The sequence below is a fragment of the Aulonocara sp. 'chitande type north' Nkhata Bay genome, linkage group LG11, assembly GCF_057382095.1.
Source record: "Aulonocara sp. 'chitande type north' Nkhata Bay isolate Kocher_YH1m ecotype deep benthic linkage group LG11, A_spYH_male_GT1.1, whole genome shotgun sequence".
Lineage (NCBI taxonomy): Eukaryota > Metazoa > Chordata > Actinopteri > Cichliformes > Cichlidae > Aulonocara > Aulonocara sp. 'chitande type north' Nkhata Bay.
Genome location: NC_141354.1, coordinates 29,544,329 through 29,572,285, shown reverse-complemented (window position 1 = coordinate 29,572,285; position 27,957 = coordinate 29,544,329). Strand labels below are relative to the sequence as shown.

At 39.6% G+C, this 27,957-nt stretch overlaps 2 protein-coding genes across 3 annotated transcripts; both read right to left on the bottom strand.

Moving 5' to 3' along the window:
• Positions 1-95: 95 nt before the first annotated feature.
• LOC147319353 (polyamine-transporter SLC45A4-like) lies at positions 96-16,260 on the bottom strand. 2 transcript variants are annotated; one of them, XM_086311911.1, is made up of 13 exons: positions 15,795-16,260; positions 13,428-13,734; positions 6,152-6,340; positions 5,874-6,053; positions 4,836-5,500; positions 4,604-4,717; positions 4,262-4,510; positions 4,042-4,161; positions 3,727-3,826; positions 3,568-3,648; positions 3,345-3,475; positions 2,915-2,983; positions 96-2,779 (listed from the first exon to the last, which is right to left on the bottom strand). In XM_086311911.1, the coding sequence occupies exons 2-13, from the start codon at positions 13,681-13,683 to the stop codon at positions 2,468-2,470; spliced, it is 2,466 nt and encodes an 821-aa protein (XP_086168037.1). In that variant the 5' UTR covers positions 13,684-13,734; positions 15,795-16,260; the 3' UTR covers positions 96-2,467. The 2 variants fall into 2 exon arrangements, with proteins under 2 accessions (XP_086168037.1, XP_086168038.1); XM_086311912.1 differs by having other exon boundaries at positions 4,604-4,714.
• Positions 16,261-18,580: 2,320 nt separating this feature from the next.
• Positions 18,581-25,954, bottom strand: LOC147319352 (G protein-coupled receptor 20-like). The gene is made up of 7 exons (XM_086311913.1): positions 25,501-25,954; positions 22,158-22,435; positions 21,779-22,045; positions 21,445-21,689; positions 20,806-20,890; positions 19,326-19,451; positions 18,581-19,159 (listed from the first exon to the last, which is right to left on the bottom strand). Exons 2-7 carry the CDS (start codon positions 22,353-22,355, stop codon positions 18,974-18,976), a joined length of 1,107 nt encoding a protein of 368 aa, XP_086168039.1. The 5' UTR covers positions 22,356-22,435; positions 25,501-25,954; the 3' UTR covers positions 18,581-18,973.
• Between the last annotated feature and the right edge of the window lie 2,003 nt (positions 25,955-27,957).

The window sequence follows — 27,957 nt, the reverse complement described above, 5'->3', positions numbered from 1 at the left end:
AAACGAAAATGGCCATGCATTTTTTATTATTTCAGAAAACCTGCAGCTCGATGAAGAAGTTGGCAGACAAACCAACAATGCAACAGCGGACTCCATCACTGAGGTCCAGCTACTTGGCAGAGAGAAACATTCCAAGATCAGAGGATCCTTTAACGTACTGGGGGAATAGGAAGACGTCTTATCCGAACCTTTTCCACCTGGCTTTACAGTTTTTGTGTACCCCAGTTTCATCTGTGCCCCGTGAGCGTGTGTTTTCCAAAGCTGGGGAAATGGTGTCAAAAAAACACAATAGACTGAATGGAAAAACATTGGATAAACGTATTTTTCTGAATAGAAATTTATAATAAACGCTGAGTCAATTACATTTAAATGGGTAATATTACATTCACAATACTTTCATTTTAATTTTCACTTAATGTCATTCACAATATATTTTAAAGATGCCTACAATATTTGAAATGTAAAAGATATAAAATGATTCCATGGAAAGTACAATACCTTACAGAGTATACAAGTATGAGTAGGTCATTGAATCAGTGTCTGTTGTGAGTCTCAAGTAAGTTGCCTGCAATGATATTTAAGGTCCAGCAGGTGTCAGTATGGAGCAAAACAACAACACTGTGTCGACATAGTATCGATACAGTTTGGGGAATGTGCTGAAACGCTTCACGAGGCCTCGTCTACCCATCACTAGTAGGATGTTCTCAGATGAGGAGTTTATCAAAGAGTATTTGGTGGACTCTGCCTGGCTAATTAGCCCTGAGATAAAAGAAGTATTTGAAAATATGCAAATAGTAACAAGACAGATCAAGGACACTGTGAAAAATGTGAGGCTTTAGCCAGACAATTTTAACTTTTCACTTCAGTTCGGGATGAGCGCTGTTAGGTCCGCAACACAGCCCAGTTTCTCATCTTTGTACGTGGGATAACAAAAGAGTGTGAGATTACAAAGGAGCTGGCAGAAATGCACTCTATGAAAGGGACTGTGACAGGGAGTTACTTGTTCACGGAGGTAACTGCATGAATTGATAAGCTGGGGGCTAAATTGGGACAAACTGGCAGGTGTTAAAAGCGATGGCTGTCCAAATCTGAAAGGAAAAAACATCTGACTTTTGAATCAGATACAGTATAAAGTGAGAGAAATGAACCTAGAACTGAAATTGGCATTTTTTGCACTATTAAATACACCAGAAGGTGTTGTGTAAGTTACTGCTAAAAATTAACTATGCTGTTGATGTTTCGGCTAAAATAGCTAACTTCATCAGGGTAAGAGCGCTGACTCACTTTGTTACACTTTCACTTGAAGTCAGTGTGACTGCTGGATTTTTATTCTTTTATTCTTCAAAGAGGATAGCCTTCCACACATAAAGAGATGTTTTTTACAAACATTCTCAGTCCTGACATTTAACAAATAAAGATAAACAACCTCTTTCAGCAATGATCACTTGTCTGCTTTCCTTCACATTTTTAACTCTGCCACAGAACCTGATTTTCATGAACTTACTCAAGTTCAAAACAGCCTAGATTTCGTTTGCAGAATTGAAAAACTGAGGATAAAATCTCAATGGTGCGACTAAAAAAAATGCTTTCGTTCAAGTAAACACAAAAAAGTCTCCACAACTCTGAAAGTCTCTGTGTGGTCAACAACAGACACACATTATGCATTATGGAACCTCTCAGATGCCCAAAGAGAATTCCAATTATCTGCCAGAGACAATACTGACAACAACAGTTTTCACAAATGCAACAAACCTTATGCACACATGACAAAATACTGAGTGAGCTAAAGTGACCTATGTCTAAATGACAGAATCCCATTGCATTAAAGCCAGCAACATTAATATCTCAAGGCACTTCAGCAAGAAATTGGAAAATGTTTTCTGCATCTGTATTTAGCCTGCAGGTAATGCAGGAATACACATAATTTTTACAGCATCGTGATTGTCTATTAAGCAGTTATAGAACAGCTTCTATGATGTAAAGTGTCAGACATTACTTTACTCTGCAGCATCAGCATTCAGAAGAGAGACAGAAAGTGCCCTGTGTGCTTCTTAAATCCATTTTTCAATAAAGTTTGTTTCAGTAGTACCATCTAATTTACTTTCAACAGTCACAACAGATAGCTGTCATTTGTCTTTTGGTATTCTAATGGCTTCTTTAAATCTAAGCAGCTGGAAATTTATTTGCATTAGAGCTGAGGTAGTACGACAAATGAAACATATCAAAACTGAAATACTTATTTCTGTTAGTACACAAAGCAAATAATTGTTCCAGCTCAGCTCCACCTTGATATCTTAATATGGACCTAACTTTCCGCCATGTCTTTTTTTTCTTTTTCTGATCTTTCCTTCAGAAAGGTCCAGAATGTAAAATCTGTAAATCAGGTAGATGCATTTGGTAAAAACCTCACATCCTGTGATTTCTGCTTGATGAGCATAATCCTAAGCAAGTCTTTGTATGGTCATGCTCAGGTAGAAGAGTGGTTTTCCATCTTATTCAAACTCTCCGTTTCTGTATCTGTGTTTGTGAGTTTCAGCAGAGCCTGTGTCTGCTCACTGGTATTTTCTGCATTCTGGTCTTCTACTCCAGGAAAACCCACCGAATCCTCGTCCTGCTCTGAGCTGCTGGGCTCCAAATCAGGATAAATGAGAAGGAAACAAGCTGCAAGAAAGCCAAGGAAAGAACCCCCAGAGGCCACAATGGGAATGACACGCACACTGCCAACTGCCTCTACCACAGATCCAAGTGCTGATGCAACCAAAATCTGGCTGATGTAAACCTGAAAGAGGAAATACTGTAACCAGACTATTTACAAAAACTTAAACATGCCGTTTCACTTTTGAACGTTTCTCATTTTGCTCAGTGTAACCTGAATTTATGCATCAGGGTCAGCTTAATTTGGTACAGTACTTACCTGGCAGGTTAAAATAGCGCAATCAATCCCAAAACCTCTTCGAGTGTTTTCTGGGCTGTGGTTAATGTACTGAGAAAAGAAGCATGACAGGAAAGACTGTAACTATACTGAAACGACAGATGTTTCTAATTGAATAAATGGGGAAGAGGCTCAAAACAAATAGTAATTAATTAAAGTGGTTTAATTGAATTATTGCATTAACTGTTTAGAAACTATAAAAACTGGAGCCATTTATAGACACATCAATCATTTTCAAAAGTAATTGGGGATATTAACATAATTTTAAATATAAGGATTGTTTTTAATTTTTGTGATTTGACACTATATAAATAAAACTGAATTGAACTGAATTACAGCACATTTGGTCAAACAACCTCAGACTTGACCATAATGGTTTTAGTATGCACCAGGAACATAAGTGTGATCATACCTCTTTTATTTCATGGTACTGGCCAAGTAATGCATAGGGACAGTAGGAGATACTCATGGAGATGATGCCCATGGTACTGATCATCACCATCGCAACATAAACATTAGGGATGATTGCCATGACTGCAGTACCTAAGATGAGAGGGAATCCAATCCGTAAGTAACTTTACAGAGGCTAACAACATTTATACTCATATTTCAACTATTCTAATAAGTCAGCTCACCTACTGAGAATCCCAGAGTCCCAAGAATGTAGATGACCCTAATGCTGAGATCAAAATGATCCAGATACTTCTGAAGGATGGCTGGGTGGAGAAAAACTGTCATTCACTGAGTAGTTAGCTGAATAGTTCTATAAAAAAATGAAGCTGTTTGAGTTTTACCAGAGCAGACAGCAGCAGTAGCAGCATAAACCACCAGTCCCCAGCAGCCCATCTGTACTCCTTTGTGATAATTTTGTAGCTCTGTGGAATTGGCTGGTGCCTTAAAGAAAAAAGAAAAAAAGTAGAAACACTGACGATTTGACTTCCACTGACATTTTAGTGCCTCATACTCATAAATTGTAAAATGTGCTAAGTCCACTGCACTACTGTGTGGTTTCCAAGGAATACAAAATACCAAATGATGTCAGGTAGTGCTTCAACAACAATACAGATGGGATTTGGAAGGTATCTGTATGTGTGTGCTTGTGTGTATACCTTGGGGTCTCCTTGGAAAATAACCTGCCCCATGAAATCTGTATAAAACACAGCTTCAGCTATAATGGAGAACCATGTGAGCAGGTGACACACACATAATCTCCAGAGCTGACTGGGCATCTAGAGTGAAAGTAATACAGGCAGTATTTATTACTGGAACATCAATCATCTCTGTTGACATAATCCAGTGCTGTAGTAGGAGAATGAAGAAGAAATTCACCTTCAACATGGACAACCACAGCAGCCGTACACTCCCACCCTTGTCTGTTCCTCCCTCACTGCTTGAGCCCTCAGATGACACACTGCTGGCTGAAAGCTGCAACCGTCGTCTGTCTGTATGCCGCTGGATGATGCTTAAATCATTCAAACTTTGGGACGTGGTGATTGGCCGAGGGGTGAAATGTCCTGTGTGTCGCATTCGATGCCGTTGTGCTCCAACTCGACCATAATATGAAAAGGTAAATGAGGGCTGAAGAGAAAAAACCCACCAAAATCAGTTTTTATACATCTGCAAAATAACCTATGTTGTCAATTAAAGATTAAACAATAAATTAAACCATACTTGTCTGTAGTAGGTGGGTCTGCCTGGCCGTGTACTGGATGTATGGTTTCCCGGCTTGGTGCCATGGGTTTTCATAACACTGGGGAACTCAGAACCATTGGCAGGTTTGGCCTGCTAGGACAGAAGAGAGAGGCAGTGTGGTACAAATTACTGAAGGAACACTGTTTGTCTCAAAGTTACCATAAGCTAAAAAACAAACAAAAACCATATTTGATCACAGCAGCCATTTTACCAGTTTCAACTGGGAATCCTCTGAGCCCCAGTTGGTCTGCTGGAAGGACGGATGACCATTTGCTGAATCTTTAAGTTCAGATAAAACTGAACTTATAGGCGTCACGTCGGCCATCCCATCAGGAGGGGGTTGTGGTCCGAAAGAAGGTGGGGCTTCAGCACTGGAATCTGATAGTTTGAAAACATCTTCAAGCTCTTCTTGCATTTCAGGTTGAAAGTGTGTCTCTGGCAAGAAATTTTGTGTGTCTGGGTCAAGGTCTGCATCTAACTCAATTGTAGCATCTGGCATGGCTAAGACTGAATCACTTTTACTCCTTACTCGCTCCACAGCAAGAAAGTCAATTTCCACTTCCTTAGGATCTGATTCAGGGTCGTCTCTGGATCGAGCTCGAGCAGAAGCATCCTCTTCTGTAATTACATCCAGTGTGCGGCCAGCTGGCTTCAAAGATACCTGGCCAGTAGAATCCCCATTTTCTGTGTCTTTAACCTGGTTTGATGGACTGAAGGGCTGCTCAGGGATACTGAACATGTGCAGTGTGACAGAGATAATAAAGACGATGGCTGCAAACATGAAGAGAACCTGCTCCTGTGATTGAAATGCTTGGCCCAGAGCTGTGCCAGTCCAGTCTAGACCTCCAAGCATGTATCCTATTGCTCCACCAAGCCCTAAAGAGACAGGTATAAGGGGATTAGTGTAGCATTATTATTTGTAAATATGTATGGAGGGTTGTGCAACTGTAATCCTAACATTATGCATGTATTCAGATTTGATAATGTTCAGAACATTCGCTTTCTGCATCCATGTGAACATTCAAATTACACGGTCCATGTCTTTCCTCCACTGTGTCAAAGAGGTGAGCCTTCAACTTAAATTTCATTCTGGGAAAGAGGACGAAGTAGCTGTAGTATGCGTGGTGAACTGTGTGTTGGTGTCCAGATATCTAAGAATGTTGACAGTCTGATCCCCGCTGAATGAATTCCTGGTTCACAGTCTTGTGAATGTTGAGAACGAAACCTCCAAAAATCTACATAGACTTACCAGCAGAGAATGCATGAATGTTCAGCGCAATATCTTGCTCATCTGTGTCTGCAACATCCAGCAGATAAGCTCTGATTGGTCCCTCTGAGGCATCAGCGCAGAAGTCCAGCACCACCACGCCCAGCACAGTAAGAACGATGCCGATAGTATGCTTATTGGGAGTGTCGCCGACGGAAAGGCCTGAAGAGAATACCACAAAATATACACAGACCGGATTTGCTGAACTGCATTTTTTATGATTTGTTAGCAGATTATCTCCCTTGAAGCCTTGCACTCACCTATTAATGAACCATTTAAAAACAGTGCCACTCCCAGCAGTACACCTACACAAAGACCCAGAATGAACGGTCTTCTCCTGCCCCATCGCAGGCTACAGCGGTCACTGGCTGTGCCAATCAGAGGTGTGAAGAGGAGACCCAGGATAGGACTGAGAAACCAGGTTAAACTGTAATACTTTTCAGGAAGACCTGGAAAATAAACACAATTGATTCATTCAAGTATTTTCAATTACACTAAAGCTAATATAAGAATTAAAAAACAACCACAGCATAGTGAAGTGTGTATATATATATATATATATATATATATATATATATATATATATATATATATATATATATATATATATATATATATATGCCCACCGATGCCTTCTTGTTCCAGTAGCCCGACATGGTTCACGCCTACTGGCTGAAGAAGCTGACTGCACTCCACGAGCGTCTGGCAGCACAAATGAACCAGCTGCTAGTTAATGAGAGACACCCGGAATGGCTAACCGAAGGTCGGACGGTCCTGATCCCCAAGGACCCCAAGAAGGGAGCGGTCCCCTCCAACTACCGACCAATAACCTGCCTCAGTACTACATGGAAGCTCCTGTCAGGCATCATATCGGCTAAGATGAACAGGCACATGGGTCAATACATGAGCGGGACACAGAAAGGAATTGGCAAGAATACCAGAGGTGCAAAACACCAGCTACTGGTAGACAGAACAATCAGCCGAGACTGCAAGACCAGACTGACCAACCTGTGCACTGCCTGGATTGATTACAAGAAGGCCTATGACTCAATGCCCCACAGCTGGATACTGGAATGCCTAGAATTGTACAAGATCAATGGGACCCTAAGAGCCTTCATCAGGAACTCAATGGGGATGTGGCGTACAACACTAGAGGCCAACTCCAAGCCCATAGCACAAGTTACCATCAAGTGCGGGATCTACCAAGGAGATGCTCTGTCCCCACTGCTGTTCTGCATAGGCCTGAACCCCCTCAGTGAGATCATTAACAAGACTGGCTACGGATACCGACTACGGAACGGAGCAGTTGTCAGCCACCTCCTGTACATGGATGACATCAAGCTGTATGCCAAGAGTGAACGAGACATCGATTCACTGATCCACACTACCAGGCTATACAGCAATGACATTGGAATGTCGTTCGGACTGGAGAAGTGTAGTCGGATGGTAACAAAGAGAGGGAAGGTAGTCAGAACTGAGGGGATTGAACTACCAGAAGGCAACATTGCAGACATAGAGGACAGTTACAAGTACCTGGGGATCCCGCAGGCAAATGGGAACCATGAAGAGGCCGCTAGAAAGGCTGCAACCACCAAGTACCTGCAGAGGGTCAGGCAAGTCCTGAGGAGTCAGCTGAATGGTAAGAACAAGATCCGGGCCATCAACACGTACGCCCTGCCCGTGATCAGGTACCCTGCTGGGGTAATAGGCTGGCCAAAGGAGGAGATAGAAGCCACTGACATAAAGACAAGAAAGCTCCTTACCATGCATGGAGGGTTTCACCCCAAGTCCAGCACCCTGAGGCTGTACGCTAAGCGGAAGGAAGGGGGCCGGGGACTGGTGAGTGTCAGCACCACAGTCCAGGATGAGACAAGGAACATCCAAGAATACATTGGGAAGATGGCCCCAACTGACCGAGTGCTCAGTGAATACCTCAGGCAGCAGAAACCCAAGAAAGAGGAGGGAGACGAGGAACCATCATGGAAGGACAGGCCCCTGCACGGTATGTACCACCGGCAGATAGAGGAGGTGGCTGATATCCAGAAATCCTACCAGTGGCTGGACAAAGCTGGACTGAAAGACAGCACAGAGGCACTAATCATGGCAGCACAAGAACAAGCTCTGAGCACAAGATCCATAGAGGCTGGGGTCTATCACACCAGGCAAGACCCCAGGTGCAGGCTGTGTAAAGATGCCCCAGAGACAATCCAGCACATAACAGCAGGGTGCAAGATGCTAGCAGGCAAGGCATACATGGAACGCCATAACCAAGTGGCCGGCATAGTGTACAGGAACATCTGTGCCGAGTATAACCTAGAAGTCCCGAGGTCAAAATGGGAGATGCCCCCAAGGGTGGTGGAGAATGACCGAGCTAAGATCCTGTGGGACTTCCAGATACAGACGGACAAAATGGTGGTGGCTAACCAACCGGACATAGTGGTGGTAGACAAACAGAAGAAGACGGCCGTAGTGATCGATGTAGCGGTTCCGAATGACAGCAATATCAGGAAGAAGGAACACGAGAAGCTGGAGAAATACCAAGGGCTCAGAGAAGAGCTCGAGAGGATGTGGAGGGTGAAGGTAACGGTGGTCCCCGTGGTAATCGGAGCACTAGGTGCGGTGACTCCCAAGCTAGGCGAGTGGCTCCAGCAGATCCCGGGAATAACATCGGAGATCTCTGTCCAGAAGAGCGCAGTCCTGGGAACAGCTAAGATACTGCGCAGGACCCTCAAGCTCCCAGGCCTCTGGTAGAGGACCCGAGCTTGAAGGATAAACCGCCCGCAGGGGCGCGCTGGGTGTTTTTTTTATATATATATATATATATATATATATATATATATATATATATATATATATATAGAGATAGGCGAGTGGCTCCAGCAGATCCCGGGAACAACATCGGAGATCTCTGTCCAGAAGAGCGCAGTCCTGGGAACAGCTAAGATACTGCGCAGGTCCCTCAAGCTCCCAGGCCTCTGGTAGAGGACCCGAGCTTGAAGGATAAACCGCCTGCAGGGGCGTGCTGGGTGTTTTTTATATATATATATATATATATATATATATATATATATATATATATATATATATATATATATATATATATATATATATGTATATATACACACACACACACTAACACACACACACGCATACATCATCAAATAACATAAAAAAACAAAATAAATGAGACGGAATAGACTGTGTGTTTCCAAGTGATCTAAAAGCCTGTGAAAATAGGTAGGTCTTCAAGTTGAGTTGAAGATTTCCAATGAGAAGGAGAACTATATAAAAGAGGGAAGACTTGCAGAGTCTTGGAGCAGCAACAGAGAAAGCCCTGTCACCTTTAGATTTTAAATGGGAGCATGGGACCCACATAAGTATTTGACTGGAGGACGCAGAGTTGGAGTGGTTAGGTGCAGGCTAAGGAGATCTGAAATGTAACCTGGAGCAAAGCCACAGAGAGCTTTAAAGACAAATTGCAAAACAGCAATCTGATCTGATCTGATCTAAGAGCAAGTGTTTTTGTTTTCTGACAGGCCACAAAACTTAATACTTAATGTATTACAACCAAATGTAAGTAAATGTCTCATATTTGTCATTTTATTTAGGCGGTGGTGGGAATAAAATATACTCTGCAGAATTTAATACCTTTATCTGTTATTTTTATTTTGATGCAAGGCAGTATTTGTCCATTGTCTATTCTTTTAAATATTGAGATCTATCAGGCTTTGGCATTAGATATTTGTATTTTGACTCTTTTGCATTAGATATTTGTATTTTGACTCTTTTGCATTAGATATTTGTATTTTGACTCTTTTGCATTAGATATTTGTATTTTGACTCATTTGCAAACCAGTTTTTAGCTTTCACTAAAATAAAATAAAAATGCTGACAAAAAGCTGATGATTGTTTTGTAATAAGTTACTTATCTACCAGGCTCTGTTTTGAATAAGTTAAGTCAAAGTTAAGCCAAATTTAGATGCAGGAACAGGCACAGAACGTTTTCATTATGATTTCAATACACAAAGGGCAAGTTTTCCCATGTTTTAATAATATCACATGACTTGCATTCCACAGCTGAAGAACCACTAGTGCTTTTCCATTATCAGTGGTTTTTAACTTAGCAGAAGCATTTTTGGTAATATGGCGGCCAGTTACATCAACACAGTCAAAAATATGCTACAAACAGGAAAGTGGTGAAACCTGTAGTTGTGCATGTCGAAGACAAAACTATGTTACAGCATGTCTGCAAATCTCAAAACACTACTCTTCAGTTGTTTTTACCCATTTCCAAACCGGAGAGGCATTTCCATTTTTAGTGTACATCAACTCTAAAAGAAGTGGACTTTTAGGTTTAAAATCTGATGAATTATGTCAGCAGGCTGACTGAGCTGGATAATTCTCAAGGGAACATTATGTTCTGTTCCTGCCTTCCTTCTCCCTTAAGTCAACAAAAGCGAATATAACTTTCTCACAGCATGAAAAATATCTCTCTCTCCATCTGTCTTTTCCATTACTGCTTATTTCCTCTTCAACAGACTTATGCAGCAAAGCTCAGAGATGCTTTATACACTTTTCACTAATGAAGTAGTTATACATGAGTGTGTCTCTGTGTGTCCAATACAAGTACATGGGGAAGAAAACTCTAAATGTTTGTCTGAGCTAAAGAATACACATACGGTAAGTAAAAGCATGATAAACCCATGAGACAAGAAAAATCGTGTCTATACTTCACTTGAGTTTTAGGTTACAAACATACCTTGTGCACTGTGAACAAAGAAACATGAACAAAGTTGTGTATCTGCAACAAGTTAATAAAACACATTTACTGTGCTTAAAGGCAATGTCAAACAGTTTTCTAAACACATGTTCAGTCAAGAACCCTGGAATTTCAACAAGCTATGGATGCATTTATTTGGCAATAATCAAAGGTAAGTTCAAAATTACAACCTGTCCCAGCATAAAATGAACTGCACTGCACTTGCTGAATGTTTGTTTTAAAGGTGTTGGCTATGGCAAAGTAAGCAAGAGTATGAGTGGTAAGACAAAACAAATCCTGATGTTTCACCAGCTCAGCAGTGTCTTTCAGTCTTAACACAATCGTTTGCAAGTCCTGAAGCTTTAAAAAGCAAAGAAAAAGCATAAAGATTTCTCCTTTTCTAATGTAATTAGCTTAAAACGTATCCATTCCAAAAAATAAGTGAGGCTGATTCAGTTCAATAACTTTAAAAAAAATCCTATGTCAATAATCCGTTGTCATCTATAACCAATATCACTTGGTAGATCATTTCAGAGGTGTGGACTCGAGTCACATGACTTGGACTCGAGTCAGACTCGAGTCATTAATTTTATGACTTTAGACTTGACTTGAAAAAATGTTCTAAGACTTGTGGCTTGACTTGGACTTTTACACCAATGACCTGGGACTTGAATTGGACTTGAACCGGTTTACTTGAAAAGACTTGATATTTTACCCCAAATATAAAATTTAACATGCATATTATATAGAGATTGAAAATGTGACGTCATTCACGGGTAGAACCGCAAAGGATTCTGGGAACTCGTGGCAAGCGGTACTAGCTCACGCAGGCTTTCAATTAAAATCAGTTATACAGCGATAAAAAGAAACACAAAAATGTCAAGAAGCTGTTGTATTATTAACTGCAATAGCCGGTCGCATGACAGCCACGGGAAGCCGACGGGTAAAGAGATCGGTTGTTATCGGATTACGTCGTTGAAGAGAAATTGTTCGAGCCATGTTTCCGAAGTAACAAAGAGGCGACGGATGGCCTGAATTGCAGCCATTCAAAGATCAAATATAACGTCCCAGAACACTCCAGCTCACAGGTTAGTCTGCTCCAAGCATTTACACGAAGGTCAGTGTTTTTTAGTAGTTAATACGTCATTTTCATAACATAATTAGTGATATAGGTTACAAGCAAGTCTGGCGCTGAACAGAAATTGTCGCGCTATGCTCCTTTGTTTATTGTGCATAAATAGTGAATTGTCCTGACACAATATTGCGTTTCGCTTCTGTTATTATGGTACATTGACAAAAACATATACTTTTATTCACAGGATAAAACAGGTTTTTTGTATCACTAATTGCCCAGTACGATTACAGCATACAATATTATTGTCACTGCTACATTTCTGTGATGGGTACCAGAAATTATTTCCACTGCTAATTAATTACCGTTGAGCTCAAAGGTCCTATTAATAAACGGTTAACGAATGTGTATTTATGAAGACGATTTGTGAGACTGGTAAACTTATGATACGTACGATGGTCTTTCGTTCTACACGGTGCATTTCATGGTCCCTGTACCCATCCGTCGGTAAACTGTACCTGGGCTTGTTGCAGTGACCTGAAGTTACTAAACTTCATGAGTGTATGCACTCACTCCAAGAACCGTATGATTATAACTATGCATATAAATATGCTAAGATGAGATAGCTGACTTCATCTAACTAGCAAATGTTGTACAGGCTACGTTGGTGATACAGTTTTTTTTAATGTGTATGATATTTTTGTCATGCGATTTTAAAGCCGGTCCTACAACCGCATCCAAGAATAACATGCAGCTTATCTCAGAACTGTCGGTGAAAATTATTCTTGGAGCTAGGTTTAATTGAGCTGCATTTTAAAGAGGTGCAATTTCACAATTTGTGTATATTTTCTAAGTTCACTATTTTGTCATGTGTTGAGAAAAACACAGATTTTAAAATTACATGGTCTAATATTTACATTTAGCATATAACTGCAACATTATTTTTTCGTTTTTTTTTTTTTAAAGACTCGAAAGGACTTGAAATTCAAAGTTTCAGACTTGTGACTTGACTCGGACTTTTACACCAGTGACTTGAGACTCGACTCTGACTTGCCTGACATTACTTGAGACTTGACTTGAGACTTGAGGATAAAGACTTGAGACTTACTTGAGACTTGCAAAACAATGACTTGGTCCCACCTCTGGATCATTTACATTCAACAGGTTTAGCAATAAACTTTATTGGCATATGAAAAAATAACTACCCAATCAGACACGTTAATTAGAATCAGTCAGTCTTATCATGTTGTTAATGGAGCAGAAAAGTGAAATGTGCTGTGTTAAACATTCTTCTCATACCTAACCAGTAAAAAATGCTTTTGTTCCAGGTCTGTTATGGTTGCTAACTTGACATCAAACCACAAAGCTCCCCGCTTGAGTAGAGACACGGGCTACATGATACAGAAGAGCAGCCCTGAAACCAATGAATTGTGACAACAATCAAATTCCACAAAGTCACCACTGTTACCTGACTACTACCACAACCACAGACTGATGTGCATCTGGTTTGGATAACAGTGGTTAGCTTCACTGCAAATCAAATCCAGCTATTGTTATATAGATAGTGAACCAAACACAGCATAATCGCTGCTACACTGCAACCAATCTTCAAGTTTTTTGACAGTGATTAGGAGAATGCTGCCACAAATGTGTCACTAAGATAACTAACTAGTGGATAAGGAAAAAACTGTGTTGTGTCTCCTACCTATTTGCAGCAGAACTGGTGTTACCAGAGCGGTTTCCATGGCATAGCAAAACTCACGTCCAAACATCACTGTCCCGTGCATTACCCAGCGATGCAGAGGGATTCGTACTCCTCTGCCTTCCTCGTCCATGTCTGTCTCACTCTCACTGTCATATGCTTCTTCTTCTTTGGGTCTTCTGATCTCTGGAAGACGAGAAGCATCTCCACCCTCAGCTGCCATCTCCATTTCAGTCTGGTTTGACTTCAGGGGAACCATTTGTTGTGGCTGTTATAGATCAGTATATATGTCTTTGTGCCACAGTTTTTCCTATAAATGCAAGCACAATCTTACCATCTTATCACTGTCAAAAAGTGTAATAGGCATAGTTTTCACCTTGATTTTTTATAGCTCATGAGAAGATAAAGCTATTTCAGAAGACTAACAAGTCACTACTAAGGTCAAAGCAAAAGAAACACAGAGGCGAGAACAATCACAGTTTTAGCACATCTCCAAAAGTATTTAATGGTGATGGGTAGGGAAGAGTGTAAGAGAGGCGAGGTGGGGTGATAAGTGTTTTATGGTCTCCAGCAGATGTTTGTGGTGGTGACCTGCAGTGAACTCCTGAATAGAAGTGGCTGTGTGCATGAAGTTTGGGCAAGTCCAACTAAGAAAGTTAGTGCTAGTCAGGCAAGTCCGGGTTAAAATATCTTGAGATTTCTCAGTAAACTCCTACTAATAATGTTACAAATTAACCTGCAAAAACAAAACAAACAAGAAAAACAGATACCAGCTGTGCAAAAAGCTAAAGCTATGACAACACAGGATGTAGCTTTGCCTTGATTTAAACAGGGAAACCTGTTAGTGCATTTTCCAGAAAATCTGTTCAGTCTCCAAATGCTGATACAGAAGTCTTATTATTATTAAGCAGATTTTTTAATGAACTGTTATTTCTGCAAGTAAATTCTAGTGTGAATGAAAAAACAAAACAAAATACACCACTGTCCTAGAAGGGTGCTGTAGCAACATCTTCCCCCAGAATTGCTTTATTCCCTCCTTATAAGATAAGATAACCTTTATTAGTCCCACACGTGGGAAATTTGTTTTGTCACAGCAGGAAGTGGACAAAACAAAAGTTATGTAGCAAAAATTAGAATACAATACATTATATTAATTGTATAACTCCCAGAGCCACTACTCAAAGAGATAATACCTCCCTTAATGATAAGATGATGTTGATGGAGAGAGTGGTCAATCAGATCAACCCATACCAATGCACAGGTATCCAGTTTGGTTCAGATCTGGTGACAGTGAAGGTCATAGACTCCTAGCACTCTCATATCTATCATCATCCTGGAAGAGATCAGTGCCCTTAGGATTTAATTTTCTTATCTTACAACTCTCTTTTCAAGGGAAATAAGTGGAACCAGACACTGCCAACAAAAGGCCTAAGAGTTCGAACAGAGACACCTGATTCCCTTAGTCTAGGGTTTGAGAGGTTCACCCCATAATGGGTTTGTATAAATTAAGCCGTAAGACATAACAAATAATTTACAATAAGTATAAGCATCATAGACTCAAATAAAGGGCCAAACGATCAAAAAAATTAGACTGAATTAACCCAAGATTGCTCTGTTAAATCCAGTGACATCGCCACTATCTAGAACCTTGAAGTCATAATAGCAAAATCAGACTCATAGACAAGAGCCGCATTAAAAAATAAACCATTATTACACCACTATTGCTGTTGCGTAAGTGGAGCAGAAAGCAAGCAGATCCTATTGACACATACCTTACAAGAGAGCATGGCAAAGACCATTCTTCTATTCTTTACTTATTCATTTTCTGCCTGGCTCTTCTGAGTTGAGCAATATGAAAAAAAAGCTTAGATCATGTATAAGTTGATGTTTAATGAGAGCTTTGTGCAGTTTTCTGTCATTTTCACAAAGAGACAGATCAAAGTGTTTTTGTGTTTAGTTAGTAATCCGAACAAATTAATGTAGAAAGGTAACTGTTTTTTAAACTTCATCGAGGTGTGTGAGCTGAATTCTCACAGGACTGTGTGTACACGTGAAGGTCCGAGGGGCTCGTTGGACCAGTTATGACATGTTTTGCCTCACCTGAACTACCTGCCAGTCTATAAATAATAAATTAATATATTAAAAATTATTTGCCGTTTTATGCGAATAAGGCGCACAGCGATAAAAGTGTATTCTCGTCTGGACTGAGAGGAAAAACACCAGAATTCAGGCGCATTACCGTTAACCTGACTTTGACTGACGCAAAAAGTTACCTTAGCAAGCTAGGCTTGGCTGATATTAAGCAGCTTACGTTAGCGAGTTAATAGCGGAGAAACCCACTTTCATGACAGACAGGAACGTGTAACGTACCTGAGATTTTACAGCGCTGTGGTAAAGCTCAGCCAGTTCCGCGTTGTGGAAAACTTCTATGACGTGTTAGCACAAAAAAAATAATAATAATAAGAAAAAAAAACCTCTCACTTCTTTAGGTTTGCAAAACCTTTGCAAGCTAACTGGGTGACCATAGGGTTTACTACACTCACCAATTTCAATGGTTTCCACATTAACACAGCGGGGCGTGGCCATCAGAAAACCTTCGTGACGTCAGCGAACGCCTCACCTATGGACGACGGTGAAAGGGCAACTAGCTAGCATGATATAAGTGGAACCAACTGCATGGAAAATTGCATGGATTGATAACATAAAGAAATGAAAATATGTCAACAATAATGGACCTCAAGAACTGGAAAAAAAAGACAATTCACAAAGTCATAATGGAGGATATTTATTTATTTATTCATAATTCATTAATTCATTTACTCTTTTGTTTATTAGCTAGCACGCTTTCGACTCTTCCTAGAACTTGGTCCTATAGCTCTATATATGTTCCTATATGTTGTTCCTAAATCATTGACTTTGACTAACTTGACCATTAATTCGGTTAATTTCCTCCCTGCTCCAATATACATTTATTGCGATCTAGAGCTTCAAAAACAGGCTCTGAAGATTGATTAATTAGAAGCCATCAGTTCTTCAGGCTATTTAAAAATCGCATAATATTATACTCTGTTGTAAAAAATAAATAAATACATAAACAAACAAACAACCCTGTGCTTACATTCACAGAATCATTCGTCCAAGCGGTTTCCAATGCGCTGAAGTTTCCTTCGGGCTCGTTCTCCATTGGTTTTTTCAAAGAATAGGCAATGCTGCTCCCTGGTGTACATCAGTAGTTATTATTCTCTAATATGTTCTGATTATATTACTTGTTTGGGGATTGAGGAGGAAAATGCCCTCACTATTAAAGAAAGACAAGAAGAGAAAACGTATTTAATATACTTTTTAAATTCACATCTCAGTTTCTGAGCTGGTTAAAGATTGCATGGGATTAGAAATTAGTATGTATCAGAGGAACAGCACAAGTTGAGCTGTTTGGGGACAAAGTTAGAGAGGCAAGGCTGAGATGATTTGGACACATGGCGGGCAGAAATGATGGATATACTGGACAAACAATGCTGAAAATGGAGCTGCCAGCAGGAGGAAAAGAGGAAGACATCAGAAGAGTTTCGTGGATGTAGTGAAGGAGGAAATGCAGACAGAAGAGGATGTTAGATATAGGGTGAGATGGAGGCAGATGATCCACTTTGTCAACCTATAAAGTGAACAGTCAAGAGAACAAGTGTTTAAAATGAGCTCCACCTTAAATATCAGGAGCAGCAATACTGATCCATATATCACTGATGGGGAATTTTTTTGGTGCAGGATGAGTACTTTTACTTTTGACACACCTAATGTACAGTTTTCCATTGATACAGTTTAATGGGCAGTCAGGTATTTTCTAAGTGTTTTATTGCTTCATTTGCTAAACTAATAGTTCTATAAATGGTAACGACACTGCTCAAAAGTTTGCCTGTACTGATGTGGACTGGGTAATGTGTTAGGAAAGAAAGGATCCCACATTGTTTGACAGAAATGAAAACGATCAACCAACAGAGAACTGAATTTAAAGACGCCCTGAAAACCAAATTGAAAAAATGATATAGCAGCCTAGTCCGTTTTTCAGAAATTTCATTGCAACAATTTCAAATGTTACTCAGTATGTTGTATGGCTTTATGTATGGCCTGTTTGCATGCATGCCTAACAAGGATGAGGAAACTTATGGTGCTTTGGAGGATCTCCTCCCAGATCTGGACGAAGGCATCACTGAGCTACTCGACAGGACAGGACAACTTGGATGGACATAATATCCCAGAGGCGTTCCATTGAATTTAAGTCAGGTGAGCGTAAGATTTCATTTTGATACCAAATATCAGTCAGGGTGGGTAACCTAGCCTGTAGAGGTCTGTGCATCCCTCCATAAGCCTTTTCATCCCAGACCCATCCCCAAACCAGTCGTGCTGAACAATGTTAAAGCCAGTATAACGTTCTCCATGGCTTTTCGAGAACCTTTCATGCCTCAGGGTTAATCCTCAAGGTGACCCTGCACGAAAAGTTCAGGGCCGCAGTGGCAAATTTTGATATTATACAGTAAACATCAATTAGGCTCCAATGTCCTGACAGTAAGCACAGGGCCCACTGAGTAAAGCTACCCTCATTAAGTTTGTCTGTGAATGATTGGTCAGAGACATTCATACTGGACGCCTGCTAGTGGTCATTTTGTAGGGCTCTGGCAGTCTTCTTCCTGATATCTGCTTTTTGCACAAAGGAGCAGATACCAGTTCTGCTGATGGGTTAAATACTTTTTAAAACACTTTCCAGCTCTTCTAATGTAACTGTCTGTCTCCTAGAATCTACTCCATGCTCTTGAGTCTCTGCTGGAAGACACAGCAAACCTTCTGGCATCCTGGAGGATTGGACTACCCGTGCAACCTCTGTAGGGTCCAGGTATTGTCGTATGCTACCAGCAATGACACTGAGTCTAGTCACATGCAAAACTGATGAAAAAAAAAACCAGCCAGAAAAGATAAGGAGGGAAAAATGTCAGAGGCCAAACACATTTTGTTTAGCAGTGTATTTAAATGAAAACTATAGAAAGAATAACATTTTACAATTTTTCAGCCAGGAAGAGTCCAGCAAGAGGCTGCGAGCACACTGTTTTAATCTGGTCCAGTTCGTCTTGTTAAAGAGTCTCACCTTTCTGTAAGAGTGACACCGCGCCACTGATGAATATGCATCTTATTTCTGCCAAATTGAATGGCAGAAATAAAAGGAAAACAGACAACACTGGAATATTTACCATTTTATTGAGACATTTTCTTGTGTAGTTTCTAATAATATCCAGAGGGCAGTTGGCTAAATTGACCAAGTGTCTATAGACATTGACAAATGAAAAGTCAGTCCAGAGTGATGGCAATGTTTCTTGGTGTGAATATCATATCATATACATGTGAATATCTGCATGTTATTGTGTTGGCGCTCATCATTGAAAAAAACAATGGCAGCACTGAGTGTCTGTGTTGAGTTCTGCTGGTCAGCAAGTTGCAGAACTCAGAACTTTAACTGTGCCATCCCTATAACTTATAGTTTTATGCACCCTTTGTAAAATATTTTACAGTGTGCGGTCCTTTCCTGTGTTGCTGCTCTGCAGTGATCTGAGAATCTTGGTCATCAATATAACATTATTAGTCATGGCGTTGTCCGTCCCTGCTGAGGCTTTAGAGCTGTGCTGCATACTGACAATGTCACCACTGGTCTGCTTGGGCTCTGCGCGGCGGAAAAGATGTCTCATAGTGGCCTGGAGACAGCAGGAGAAGTAAATTATTTGGAGAATCAATGAGTAAAAAAATGATGATGGGCATATCACACCTGAAGGGACAGGTGGATGTGGAGAAAAGAAGAAAAATGTCAAGTTAAGTTAAAGAATGTGGAGGAAGAGAATAGGAAAAGTGCTTCAGTCTTACCTGGAAATTATTTGTAACAAAACAGTAGACAACAGGATCCATACAGCTATTCAAACTGCTGAGGGTGACAGTTAGATGGTACACTATCACATGGTGAGGCATGTCAGGGTAGAAGTATACCACCACCTGCAGCACAAACAGGCAATGCCAAATGTTCCCATAAAAGCAAATACATTTTTCTCATTAAGTCAAACAAAAACGTTCATTTCATTAATATGTTTATTGTGTTTCACTGTTTACTGTTTTTATCTTTGTTGTATTTTATTAAAATTATAACTTTGAGATCCTTACTATTTTCCCTACTTTTGTATTCAGCTTTTTTAAAATAACATTCTATTGTATTTTAGTTTAGTATTTTATGTTAACTTTGCAGTCAATGACTGCCTGAAATCTAGAAGCCATTTATATCCGAATGCTCAGTTTTCTCCTCTGCCAGGACTTTACTGCAGTCATCTTCAGTAGCTGTCTGTTTGTGGATCTTTCTGAATTCAGTTTTGTCTTTGGTAACTGAAAAGCCTGCTCTACTGGGTTGACTGACTTGGGCATTGAACATTGTCCGATTTCTTTGTCTTGGGAAACGCTCTGGTTGCTTCTGCAGTAAGGTTTTTGTCACCATGAAGTGTTTGGTGCTGCTTCTGTTAGCAGTTGCATCATCAATAAATACTAATGACCCTGTTATACTGGCAGCCATACATGCCCATGCGATATCACTGGCTCCAACCATGTTTGACGTATAACGTGGTATGCTTTGGATCATGAGCTTTTTCTTTGCTTCTCCATACTTTTCTCTTCCCACAATTCAGGTACAAGTTAATCTTTGTGTCATCTGTCCAAATAATCTTTTCCTGCACTGTTCAGGCTCTTTTAGATGGTTTCTGACAAAGTCTAATCTGCCCTTCCTGTCCTTAAGTTTAACCAGTGGATTTGCACCTTGCTGTAAACCCTTTGTGTTTACATTGATTGCAGACTCTGACAATGATACATGAACCTCCTGGAGAGTGTTAGTGAGGAAACAGGCTTCATCTGACCATAAAATTATTTATCAGGAAGTTGTCCAATTATATTTGAGCTGCTGAAAATGGAGGACTGTGTACTGTGTGTATACTGTATGTGTGTGTATACATAAACTTTCTGTCTTTTTAATACATGTCAATATTGGTTTGAAATATTGTACATGTATTTTTGTCTATATATTTATGTTATATATATATAGATTTTTCTTTTGTTGCTTTATCACCTGGTAATATTGTCTAATCAAAATTGTCCTGAACCTACCGGTGACCCACAATGCAGGGTCAAGGTTCACCCAAGCATGGACATAATTTATGAGCAGTTCAAGCAAAGGCTGGTTTTCTGCCTCACATTTGTTCATTTGTAATCCTTTTAGAGGATAAAGTTGAAAGCATCCACAGTTTCATAAGGGAGAATACAATCATTAATACTACTTGGCCTTTTACTTGTTCAAATACTTGTTGCTCACCTGTCTAACATGAAAGGGTGTGAAACAGACTGTGAAGATGATCAGCACAGTTGTCAACAGCTGGACAGCTTTCCTTCTCCTATCCCTGAGAAAATAAAGTTAAAGATACCATTATCTGCATATTTTTATGGGATATAAACTATCCTATGTGTCAGTGAGTCAAAGACAGACAGACGGCTCACATACACACATGGAACAAAGAGGCTCACATTCAAACCCAATTTCAGTTCAGAATCAACATTTAACAAACCCCCTGCACATCTTAGGACTGTACGGTGAAGCTGGAATAACTGGAGAGAATCCATGTAAACAGTTAATGCAGTGCATCCTAAAAGTATTCAGAGCGCTTCACTTGTTCCACATTTTGTCATGTTACAACCTTATTCCAAAATCGATTTATTTACATTTCACTCGAGATTCTGCACACAATGCCCCATAATGACAATGTGAAAAAGGTTTGCTTGAAATTCTTGCAAATTTAAAACAAAAAACAAAAACATAACATGTATATAAGTATTCAGAGCCAGTGTGTGATTTCCTCTGAATATTTTGTGGATGCACTTTATTTTCTTCAATACAAGAAAAACAACTTTAGTTTTCTTTCCCGCCATCTGTCAGTGTAATATTAGTTCTACCTACCTGCTCTGTTGCATCAGACGACGGTCTGTTAAGGCCCACATAATGCGCAAAGTGAAGACCACAATGATGACAAGTGGTAGAAAGAACTCAGTGATGGTGAGAAAGAGGAGCTTTGAGAGACAGCAGCCTGTGTGCTGAAAAGCGGTGGAAAGAAAGGAGTAGGTAACCACAATGGCAAACAGCCATACAGAAATGCAAACACATTTGGCCACACTGGAGTTCCTCCAGCGACGAGAGGCTTCAGCCTACAAAGACAGAGCAGAATGTGCAGCCTTGTAAGTGTCTAGCATTTTCAAAAGCACGACTGTGTAACCAAGCTACAGACGACACTCACCTGCACAATGGCAAGGTACCGGTCGACGCATATGCAGGTTAGAAACAGGATACTGCAGTACATGTTGACAAAGTAGCTGAAGATGTGCAGATATGAGCAGGTGATACAAGCTCCTCCACTGTAGTAGAGCAGGATGCGAGTCGGTAGAGAGAGATTCACCAAGAGGTCACTCACGGCCAGGTTGATGGTGTAGATGACTGAGGTGGTCTTTTGCTTGGTGCGGAAACAGAAAACATAAAGTGCAACTATGTTGAGCACCATGCCCACCTGAAAAACCAAAAGAGTTAAAAGATAGATGCGAGGAAAATTAGTAAGAGGTACTAAATTTCAACATAGAAATTATGTGCAACATTAAAAAGCCTTCGTCAAAACACCTTACCAGGAAAATAAGGGAGTTTATGACCACCAGTGCAATCCAAAGGCCATAGAAGTCATTGTAGAGCCCCTCATCTAAATGTGCCAGTCTTTGAAGATATCTTTCCATACCACTTGTGTTTGCTGGACCCGATATTTGAGGTGTATTAAAGGAAGTGTTGATGAAAAGCCAGGACTCTGTACCATTAATGTTCATCATCATGATGATGTGCGATGAGGTGATAAGCCGCCTTAATGATGCTGATGAGGATTGTGAGGATGACACGGATGATAAAGTGGAAACTGTCAGAGAGAATAATACAAGTTTTATAGAGAGATATATACACCACATTTACTGACAGATCCACGCATTAGTTGCATTAGTTTTCATGTTTAAACAGAAACCTGCAGTTTTACAGTTACATCATCTCTAAAGGCCTGCCTTGCTGTACTATGTTACTTCCTCTTTTCTATGTTTGACTTCAGCATCTACAGAGAAACATAGGGACACACACTGTCCTCCTTTTCTCTGATGCTCACTCTCTCTGTCTCTGACCTCATACTGGCTGTTGCTGTTGTCACAGATACACTGGCATGGCTATTTTAAACCAATATCTGGCTTGTTGAACCCATATATTTATAATGTAACTATATTTATTTATCACTACAGCAATACTCCCTGAGGGGCTAGGATTAATTCTCATTCCAGCTATTATTACAAATAAAAAATAAATACTTTTGCTCTTATTGGCCAAGATATAACCCTCTCACAAAGTACAGAAACAACATGTCATTACTCTGGACATCCAGGGACCTTTTCATTTAATCATAATAAAAAAGAGATAGATCATTTGTTTTCTTTTCCATTTAAATAGCTCACAAAAGCTTAGGTTACAGAATCAATCTCATGGAGAATCTACTGGCATTTAAAGCACTAAAAAAGGCCAAAGTCGCGTGATGTTTCGCATAAATTAGCTGGATTTCACTCCTGCATCCTTTGTCTTCCATGACAAATGCAGTTTAATTGCTCCTGTGAGTGCCACACTGGGAAGGTTTAAGAAGCCCAGTGTATGTGATGCCCGGAGTTTGTGTTTTGTGCTCCTTGCTTACAACAAATCTCTTAGCAAAATAATCATCCGGCTGATGAAAAATGTAGTCTATTCATGCTAATGGGAATAACATGCTCAACTGAGGGTGAGGCATGAATAATGTGATTCATCTACATGAACCGGAGCAGTCTAGCCACACAACATTAAGAGCACTGAAGGAAATAAATGAGTGTTTTCACAGTGACACCCTCTGATATTAGTCAGCTTATTTGACCTAGTTCATCATTATTAACAGTGCTTACAAGCGTTATAGTGGAGCACTCTGAGGAAAGTTTTTATTTAGGCACTTGCTTCTTTCTCTCTCTTTTATGATATATGCACAAATATGAATGTTATTCATCCTAAGCAACCCATGAACTATGTGTAAGTTTCAGCAGAATGGCAAAAAAGTTAGCCCTGTTGTCATTTCTTCTTTATTTCTAATAACTTGTGCATTTAAGAGTTACTTAAAAACTGTTCCCAAACATTCTTTGAGAATTTTTCTTTTCAGTTTGTTAAAGTTTTTCCACTTAGATTTCACTCTTAGAAATGTAGTCAGACATTTTCCTGTGACACCCGTAACTACAGCCAGTTGCATTTAGTTTGCCCTTACACACTGTTCATAAACCGTGTCTTCACAGGATCCAAATGAAATGCTTTAAACTTTATAAATAGCCTATGAGACAATATTAAATTAAATAATATTTCACAGAGCATGAGAAAGTGTATATTTTTGGGTTTTGTAAAAAAAACCTCTACTATCACACAACATCATGCCCTGTTTAATCTAAATAATAAAAACATTGCAGCTATAATTGTTTAAATATATTTTATTGAAAGTAAAAATGGCGAGATCACGCTGGAACTGTTGGGATTTATTATACATTATAACCATTAAACATCATGTCTACTGCTTATTGTATAACTGCAAACTAGTCTGTGTATCCAAAACAGCAATAAGATATCACCTAGCACTGATCTACCCACTCCCTATTCCTCTTCTGAGTTCTATTTTAATCTAATTTAGCTGTCACCTAATTTAATCTCAGAAGTTCAGAATACAGGGATTCTACTGTCTTCATTTTTAGATTATTTAGTTACATTGTTGCTTCTCGCTCTTGCACATCTTGTGTCTGTATCAAGGCACCATCTGACCTCTGTTCTTTATGTGCATCATACATATGATCACTTCTATGTTTGTTTGTTTTTACTATTTCCAGACCAGCAAGTGCCTACCTCTGTGGGAACCTGGGCAGCTGTGGTGGGAACACAGTGTCAAGGTCACCCTCGAACTCTGTCACCACTATCCCATAGAAAATACACACATAGTTTCAAGATTCCCTAAATCCACAATTTTCTGTGATTTGACTCACACGAGTGGATCTAGAATGCATCTCAACAGACGCGGCTCAAAATTAACCTGAAACAGCCTCAATGTACAAAATCTAGTAGCACCTGCAATCGTATAAATTGACTGACCCTCTCAAGTCATCACTTTTCAGGCTAAACGAATGACATTTAGGATATTTTTACTGATGTCAAATGTCAAATAAAGCATGTAAGAGTTAATACATGTGATACAGCTATAACATGATTGGAATCCTTAGGCAACCCTAACAGCACGACGAGCTCATGTTTGTTCTTCTATTGCCATCATGGGCCATCAAGTAAAGATTTATGATAGGAAAATTAAAATGCTATTAATTTAAAATAAAATTTACAGTAGGGCTCGCACTCTCTATCTGCTATAAACTGTAAATACTGCCTAGTGTAACTGTACTGTAATACCGCAACATTTGGCAACCCAGATGTAATCTAATGCATCGCTGTTTCCATTTTATTGTTGCTCCTCTTCTTCCGAAATCAAAGACAGTCATGATGCAATAACTGTAAAATGATACTGGGAGGAAAAGAGAGGGCTCAGAGGAAGATCCAAAATAACACTGTGCAAATAAATCCTAGCAGCGTGGGAGTCTGGCTTTATGTGTGTGTGTTTGTGTGTGTGTGTGCTACTGATCATCTAAAAGACAGCATTCAAGAAAACAAATAAGGCAAAATTATGGAGTGTGACAGTGATATATTATGTTTTTTCCTAGTTTTACTTAAACCCTTCAAGACAACTCTGATTTTAGAGACATATGTACTCGCGATTGGACTAAAAGCTTGCCGTTGGTGTTTCAGCACACCCTGATTAAGAAACAGTTCACAAAAATCTAACTTGGTGAAACACTTCATTAAGTTTTCAATTTTTTAATAAAATAGAAATTTTATATGACATACCTGCTGAGAAAAAGGAGATCAGTCAAATGAGTAACTCTGAAGTCAACTATGATGAAACTGGGGTGTCTTTAAATCCTAATCCAAAATTCCTTCATCGTTGTCCAAGGATACTTCAGCTTTCAGTGACCTTTGCAACTTTGTATCTTCATCCCCGTTTCTGGAAGTCGTCTTTCTGCGTTAAGCAGTTCATCATCAGGTAGAATTCCATTTCTGTTTTGTGCGTAAATCTGTGAACGAGATGTACTTGCCCATTCTGAATATCTCCAAATTTTTCAAACACCCTCCTGTCTATTGGCCTCTCCATCTGTGTTTGTAAATCTCACCTGTGTCAGTGTGTTCTTATTTTTCTCTTTTCCTATTTCTCCTTCTTTTTCCATCATTTTTAGTCTCTCTCTTCATTCAGCGGCTCGGGCTTAATACCTTCCTCCCTCACTCTCTAAAGCTCTCTTCAGTTTCATCCCCGGACAGGAAGTCTTAAAATGTGTTTACATTCCCGGGAACATGCATGTGCCCATATACACTATGCACACACACACCAGTGTAAAGCACAAGCATGCACACATAAAACATATTCTGTAACAAATGTTGTGCATTTTCTAGGGGTTTTTCTTTCTGATTTTGTGACTTTCTTTCATATAAACAGAGTGCGCAGTGATGGATTCTTATATCAAACATGGCCAAAGTTTCAAAAGCTTAGTCAGTGTTTGAAGTAATTCCTGTGAACCAAAAGCTCAGGCTTCAGACTTGGCTCTCCATGATGTCAAACAGAAGGAGTATCTTTAACATAGTCCTCTCAAGCACAAGAGTTACATACATCTGCTGTTCAAACCCTTTGTTTGAGCTGAGTGGCCAATCAGGAAAGGCAGATGTTTCAGAAAAATGAACTAAGGGCATGCAAAGAGACATAGTGTAAGATACATATAAATTTGGCTCATCTGCACTTTACTACAATCGAAATAAAAAAATATTGGTGAACTTGTATGAAGGAAAATTAGAGGCTAAATATTGTTTGCTGTTTTTCTTCACTGGATTTTTTAAAAATGTGTGAAAATTTGTGTGGATATGCACACGCACATGTGTGTGTTAGACACATCTACTGTATTTTGTAGACATTTCTTAAATGTGTTGATAAATGTATAAAGACATGATTAGATTGCTTTAAATGTATTTACAAGCAACAATTACATTACAAACTTTGAAAAACTCATGTAATGTAATGTACTCAAATTGATGGATGCTTAATTATTGTCATCATGTCTCCTGTAATGTGCAGCATTTAGCATATCTTGTATTTTTTATCCATAACCTAAATACAGGAAGTAAATACACTGGTCTGACTAAAAATCACATTCAAATGTAAAACTCGGGCTGTCTCTTGATAACTAGTCCTGGTTCAAGCATCCATCAGTCTTGCAGAATGGGACAGGTTTAGGTCTCCTGGTTTCCTGGCAGGAGAATCATCATCACTCATAACTTGTCAGGCTAGCTAGAAAAGATCCGGAATAACGGATGCCAAGAGAAGCGCCATGGATCAACCTGTTAGAACGAGCAGGGTAAGAACAGAATGGAAAGAAGTGCATGGAGCAAGGGCACGGGAACATTTTAGAGAAATACTCAGAGAAAAACATGGAGTAAATATATATGTCTGCACATGTGGGTAAACAGAAGACAGACCGTTACAGTATATAATGTCTTTGTGAATGAAGGCTGTTATAGAGATGGTGCATCAATCTGTGGGTAAGAGGATCTGGAAGGTGTGGTTTATATCATTCTGAACACCGATGATTCGTAACAGATGTTGACATTTTTTGCATTTCTTACATTGGTGCAGCCATCTGCAGCAAAAAAGTAAAGTCTCCTGCCTTCCTTGTTTAACGGGAATGAGGAGATTTTTTAAATTATTCTGTAAACAACTACATGTATCCCTCATGACAACAAGCACAAGAGGAAAACGTGAACTTACTTGTGGAGTCTCTACAGAAACAATAATATCCTTAAAGACAGGAACCAAACTAGCCTTGTACAATTTCCTACCAAGTCCTTAAAGAAAAAATTATACCTGTTTATTTTTGTTTTGAAGGGATTGCCTCACATATCCAAAGTCCCCTGTCTTATCTACAGTCTAATCACCCGTGATGATTGTTTAACCAAATGTCACACTTGAGAAACTTTATGATTTGTCCCAGACTTCATGTTTAACTCTCTGTCAACCTGACAAAATGCAGGTTCACAGCCCTGTCCTCACACCTATGGATGACTAATCTACTAGCACATGGAGAGAAAGTGAGAATGTGATCTGGTTTTGTGCCCTTGGATAAAATAAAAAACTAAAATAAACTCTCACTGTCTTACACTGAATATTTAGCCAGGTAGGCAGTGAGCCTGATCATCATGACTATCAGTCCTTAAACCCTGGTTTGGTAAATGTCTGTGACTAAAGATTGAAGTGTATGAGTA